This window comes from Corvus brachyrhynchos, unplaced genomic scaffold (genome assembly GCF_000691975.1).
Source record: "Corvus brachyrhynchos isolate BGI_N302 unplaced genomic scaffold, ASM69197v1 scaffold1061, whole genome shotgun sequence".
In the NCBI taxonomy this organism is placed as follows: domain Eukaryota; kingdom Metazoa; phylum Chordata; class Aves; order Passeriformes; family Corvidae; genus Corvus; species Corvus brachyrhynchos.
In genome coordinates, this window is record NW_008236140.1 from 38,199 (window position 1) to 43,768 (window position 5,570).

General features: G+C 57.9%; 1 protein-coding gene across 1 annotated transcript in view; it reads left to right on the plus strand.

Annotated features, from left to right (window-relative positions):
* LOC103614444 (serine/threonine-protein phosphatase 6 regulatory ankyrin repeat subunit C-like) overlaps positions 1-4,904 on the plus strand; it is a 33,088-nt gene extending 28,184 nt beyond the window's left edge. Inside the window, exons 14-20 of the mRNA XM_017731451.1 lie at positions 206-449; positions 1,546-1,633; positions 2,614-2,697; positions 2,820-2,965; positions 3,100-3,182; positions 4,178-4,260; positions 4,473-4,904. Of these exons, the coding sequence (XP_017586940.1) occupies positions 206-449; positions 1,546-1,633; positions 2,614-2,697; positions 2,820-2,965; positions 3,100-3,182; positions 4,178-4,260; positions 4,473-4,863 (1,119 nt within the window). The 3' untranslated portion in view covers positions 4,864-4,904. The remainder of the gene's footprint in view (positions 1-205; positions 450-1,545; positions 1,634-2,613; positions 2,698-2,819; positions 2,966-3,099; positions 3,183-4,177; positions 4,261-4,472) is intronic.
* The last annotated feature ends 666 nt before the right edge of the window (positions 4,905-5,570 follow it).

Genomic DNA, 5,570 nt, shown 5'->3' on the forward strand with positions numbered 1-5,570 from the left:
GTGGGAGTGTCCCGGGGGGTGGCAGTGTCCCCGAGGGTTGCGGTGTCCCTGAGGGTGGCAGTGTCCCTTAGGGTGGCAGTGTCCCTGAAGGTGGCAGTGTCCCTTAGGGTGGCAGTGTCCCTGAAGGTGGGGGTGTCCCTTAGGGTGGCAGTGTCCCTGAAGGTGGCAGTGTCCCTGAGGGTGGCGGTGTCCCCGAGGGTGACGCCGTGCTGCCGTGTCCTGTCCCCAGGCCGTGACCGGCTGTGAGGATTGCCTGGCTGCTCTGCTGGACCACGATGCCTTCGTTCTGTGCCGGGATTTCAAGGGCCGGACCCCGATCCACTTCGCCTCAGCGTGCGGCCACCTGGAGGTCCTGCGGACCCTGCTGCAGGCAGCGCTCTCCACTGACCCCCTGGACTCCGTGGTGGACTACAGCGGCTACTCACCCATGCACTGGGCTTCTTACAGTGGTGAGAGCCTTGCCTTCTTCCCTCTGGAAACAGGGAAATCCAGGTTATCCTCAGCCCCCTCCTGCTGCTTCGGGAGTTTTCCTGCTGGAAAGGGTGGTAGGAGTCCACGAGGGAGATTCTGACCCCATCAGGTTCCTTAAAAAAAAAATATTGGAATGGGAAAGGAGCTGTTCCAGAGCAGCTTCCTGCAGGATTTGTGGGATGGCAGCAGGTGGGACTGAGAATGGGGATGGGGAAATCCAGGTTATCCTCAGCCTCCTCCCGCTGCTTGGGGAGTTTTCCTGGTGGAAAGGGTGGCAGGAATCTGAGAGGGAGGCTCCCAGATCTGTCAGGCTCCCTAAAAGAGGATTGGAATGGGAAAGGAGCTGTTCCAGAGCAGCTTCCTGCAGGATTTGTGGGATGGCAGCAGGAAGGGATGTCCCTGTGGGGGCTCTGAGTCCTTCAGGGGCTGTGTGGGATTAGAAACCTCCTCAAGCTGCTGCCAGCAGGGAAATGGATCCTCTGCCCCTGTGCCAGGCACTGGAAGGGATTGGGCACCTCCTTTGGGCCTCTGGCTCTTCGGGCAGCTCTTCTCTACTGGTGAGGCCACACCTGGGTCCAGTTCTGGCCCTCACGGCCACAGGGACACTGAGGGGCCGGAGCGTGGCCAGAGCTGGCCAAGGGCTGGGCCAGCAGGAGAAGGGTCTGGAGAACTCCTGAGGGAGCTGGGAAAGGGGCTCAGCCTGGAGCGAAGGAGGCTCAGGAGGGACCTTTTCACCCCACAACTCCCTGACAGGAGAGCGGAGCCGGCTGGGGTCGGGCTCTGCTCCCAGGGAACACCAGGATGAGAAATGGCCCCAGATTCCTCCAGGAGAGGGTCACGATGGACAGCAGCAGGAGTTTCCTCATGGGGAGTGGTGGTCAGGCTTTGGAACAGCCCAGGAGGGACTGGAGTGCCCATCCCTGGAGATGTCCAAGGAAGGGCTGGACGTGGCACTCGATGCTCTGGGAGGGCTTTTCCAGCCTCAGGGATTCAGGGATTCTGTGAGGTTCCTTCAATCCCTGTGCTCCAGGGAGCCCCGGTGCTGACCCCGTTGCTGTCCCTCTCTCTCCTCAGGGCACGAAGATTGTCTTGAATTGTTACTTGAACACAACCCGTTTGCGTACCTAGAAGGAAACCCCTTTACTCCATTGCACTGTGCAGTGTAAGTGACACCCCAAAAACCATTCTGGGCCTTGGATCCCCTGGGATGTGCTAAAGGACGGGTTTTATCCCAAAAACAATTCCAGGCCTTGGAGCCTCTGGGATGTGCTAAAAGGGGAGTTTTACCTCAGACAATTCCAGGGCTTGGAGCCCCTGCGATGTGCTGGAAGGGGAGTTTTACCCCAAAAAAATTCCAGGGCTTGGATCCCCTGGGATGTGCTGAAAGGGGAGTTTTACCCCCAAAACAATTCCTTAAGGAATCCACAGGCCTTGGAGCCTCTGGGATGTGCTGAAAGGCCCAAAATAACTCCAGACCTTGGATCCCCTGGGATGTGCTGGAAGGGGAGTTTTACCTCAGACAGTTCCAGGCCTTGGAGCCTCTGGGATGTGTTGAAAAGGGAGTTTCACCCCAAAAAAATTCCAGGACTTGGAGCCCCTGGGATGTGCTAAAGGAGGGGTTTTACCCCAAAAACAATTCCAGGGCTTGGATCCCCTGGGATGTGTTGAAAAGGGAGTTTTACCCCCAAAAAATTCCAGGACTTGGATCCCCTGGAATGTGCTGGAAGGGGAGTTTTACCCCAAAAACAACTCCAGGCCTTGGAGTCTCTGGGATGTGCTGGAAGGGGAGTTTTACCCCAAAAACAATTCCTTAAGGAATCCACAGGCCCTTGAGCCTCTGGGATGTGCTGGAAGGGGAGTTTTACCTCAGACAATTCCAGGCCTTGAATCCCCTGGGATGTGTTGAAAAGGGAGTTTTACCTCAGACAATTCCAGGCCTTGGATCCCCTGGGATGTGTTGAAAAGGGAGTTTTACCTCAGACAATTCCAGGCCTTGGATTCCCTGGGATGTGTTGAAAAGGGGGTTTTACCTCAGACAGTTCCAGGCCTTGGATCCCCTGGGATGTGCTGCTCTCATCCCAACCCTGCTGCTGCTTTTCCCAAGCCCTTTTCCTAACTTCCCTTCTCATCCCATTCCCACAGAATTAACAACCAGGACGGCACTGCTGAAATGCTGGTGGAAGCATTAGGTGCCAAGATTGTTAATAGCAGAGATGCCAAAGGAAGGTGAGCCCAGCCTTGTCCCCTCCTTGGCACCCCAGCTGTCCCTCCCACGCCATTCCTGCCAGGATCACGCCGTTCCCTCCTCCTGAGCCGCTGGGTTTGTGGTTTGTTTTTGACCTCCCCAGGACACCCCTTCACGCTGCTGCCTTTGCAGACAACGTCCATGGTTTACAGCTGCTCCTGCGCCACCAGGCCGAGGTGGACACGGCGGACAAGCTGGGCAGGACCCCCCTCATGGTGGCTTCGGAGAACGGGCACACGGCAGCAGTGGGTGGGTGCTGGCAGAGCTGCCCAGAGCCTCGGATCCTGTGGGGGACAGAGGTGTCCTCGCTGCTGGCGGGCACGTGGGGGACGTTGTCGTGCTCTGGGTGGCTTCTCCTCAGCGGTTCCTTCTCGTCCTTGCAGAGTTCCTGCTGTTCCAAGCGAAAGCAAATATAACTGTGCTGGATGTCAACAAGAACACAGCTCTTCACCTGGCCTGCAGCAAGGTAGGCACGTGGCGGAGGGGCTGGCACTGGCACCGTGTCACCGTGGTGGGCTGGCACTGCCCGGCTGCTCTGCACAGACACACCCAGGGGGGTTTTGGAGCAGCTCAGGTGGAACAGAGCTGTCTGTGTTTTTCCTGGGGAGGAGTTTCCAGGGTCATTTCCATGCCTGGAAGTGCCTCAGGCTGGGTTGGATGGGGCTGGGAGCAGCCTGGGATGGGGAGAGGTGTCCCAGGAGTGGATTGGGATGGGTTTGTGGGGAAGAGAAAGATCCAGAGAGACCTTCCAGCACCCAAAGGGGTTCCGGAGAGACCTTCCACTGCCCAAAGGGGTTCCAGAGAGACCTTCCAGTGCCCAAAGGGGCTCCAGGGAGACCTTCCAGTGCCTGAAGGGGCTCCAGAGAGACCTTCCAGTGCCTGAAGGGGCTCCAGGGAGACCTTCCAGTGCCTGAAGGGGCTTCAGGGTGACCTTCCAGTGCCCAAAGGGGCTTCAGAGAGACCTTCCAGTGCCCAGAGGGGCTCCAGGAAATCTGGAGAGGGACTTTGAACAAGGGCCTGGAGTGATGGGAAAAGGGGAATGGCTTTACAGCGACACAAAGCAGGGTTAGGTGGGATTTTGGGAAGAAATTCCTCCCTGAGAGGGTGGTGAGACCCTGGGATGGACTTCCCAGAGGATTTCCCATGCCTGGAAGTGGCCCAGGCTGGGTTGGACAGGGCTGGGAGCAGCCTGGGATGGGGAGAGGTGTCCCTGCCCGTGGCAGAGGGCTGGGAATGAGGTGATTTTTATGGTCCCTCCCATCCCAAACCACCCTGTGGTGGGAACCAGAGGCTTGTGGTCAAGGAGGAGGTGGAGGTGCAGCAGCTCTTCCTCTCCAGCCCTGGCAAAGCGGGAGCAGGACAGGTTTAGGGAACAATTCCCTATCCCAGCGAGCCACATCCCGCTCGGATCTGGCCTTTCCCTTCCTAACCCCACCCTAAACCCCCCTCTCTCCTCGCCAGGGCCATGAAAAGTGTGCCTTGTTGATCCTGGGGGAAACCCAAGACCTTGGCCTTATCAATGCAAGTAACAGTGCTCTGCAGATGTGAGTATTCCCACAGCCCCGGGCTCGGCCGCCGTACGGGCAGGGAAAACAAACCGGGAAAGGTGGGAATGGGCGAGCTGGGAGCAGCTGAGCTCAGAGCCTGCCCTTGAATCCAATCCAAGATTTCACCACCACGGGGTGTTCCGGCTGGGTGGAGGTGGGATTTTTTGGGTGGGGTTTCAGGGATTGATGCCGCTTTTCCCCCTCGGCAGGCCGCTGCACATCGCGGCGCGGAACGGCCTGGCCTCGGTGGTGCAGGCCGTGCCCAGCCGAGGGGCCACCGTGCTGGCTGTGGATGAAGAAGGTGCGTGTCCTTGGGGCCATCCAGGGCGTTTCAGCATTCCAGGGAAAGTGCCCAGAGCCTGGGAAATGCTCAGCCAGCAGCAGGATTCCCTCGTCCTTCCCGCAGCCCTAGGAAGGGGCACTCCCTGGGAAAGCATTCCCAGGTCTCGGGGGTGTTGGAAATGTGGCTTCTCCCTCTCTGTGCTCTCTCTGGTGCTCCCAGCTCGGTTGGGATTCAATTCCAGCTTGGAAAAAGCTGCTGCTGCTTGTGGCTCCTGGCAGAGCTGCAATCCCTTGGACTCAGAACGAGATGGGATTTAAAATCCTTCCCAACCCAAACCATTCCATGATTCCGTGGTTGTCCCCCCAGTTATTCCAGGCTTGAGCAGCTTTTCCTGCATTCCCACCTGTTCATTTTCATGGAATCCTGGAGCAACTTTAAAGGAAGTGACTTTTAAAGGTCATTTTCTTTTCCTGGGGGCTCTGGGAGAGCTGGAGAGGGATTTTGGACAAGGAGCGATGGGACAAGGGGTGGCTTCCAGCTGGGAAAGGGCAGGGTTGGGTGGGATATTGGGAAGAAATTCCTCCCTGTGAGGGCAGTGAGGCCCTGGGATGGATTTCCCAGAGGATTCCCCGTCCCTGGAAGTGCCCCAGGCCAGCTTGGAGCAACCTGGGATAGTGAGAGGTGTCCCTGCCCACGGGACAAGAAGGGATTTTGATCCCTCCCAACCCAAACCATTCCGTGGTTTCCCCCTCAATCCTTCAAGGCTTGAGCAGCTTTTCCTGCATTCCCACCTGTTCATTTCCACGGAATCCTGGAGCAGTTTGGGTTGGAAGTGACTTTTAAAGGTCCTTTTCCTTCCGAGAGAGAGCTGGAGGGGGGATAAGGCGGGATTTAAGATCCCTCCCAAGCCAACCCAAACCAAAGCATCCCACAGCCCATCCCACAGCCCCACAGCCCATCCATCCCACAGCCCCACAGCCCATCCCACACCCCCCCCCACACCCCCTCCCACAGCCCCACAACA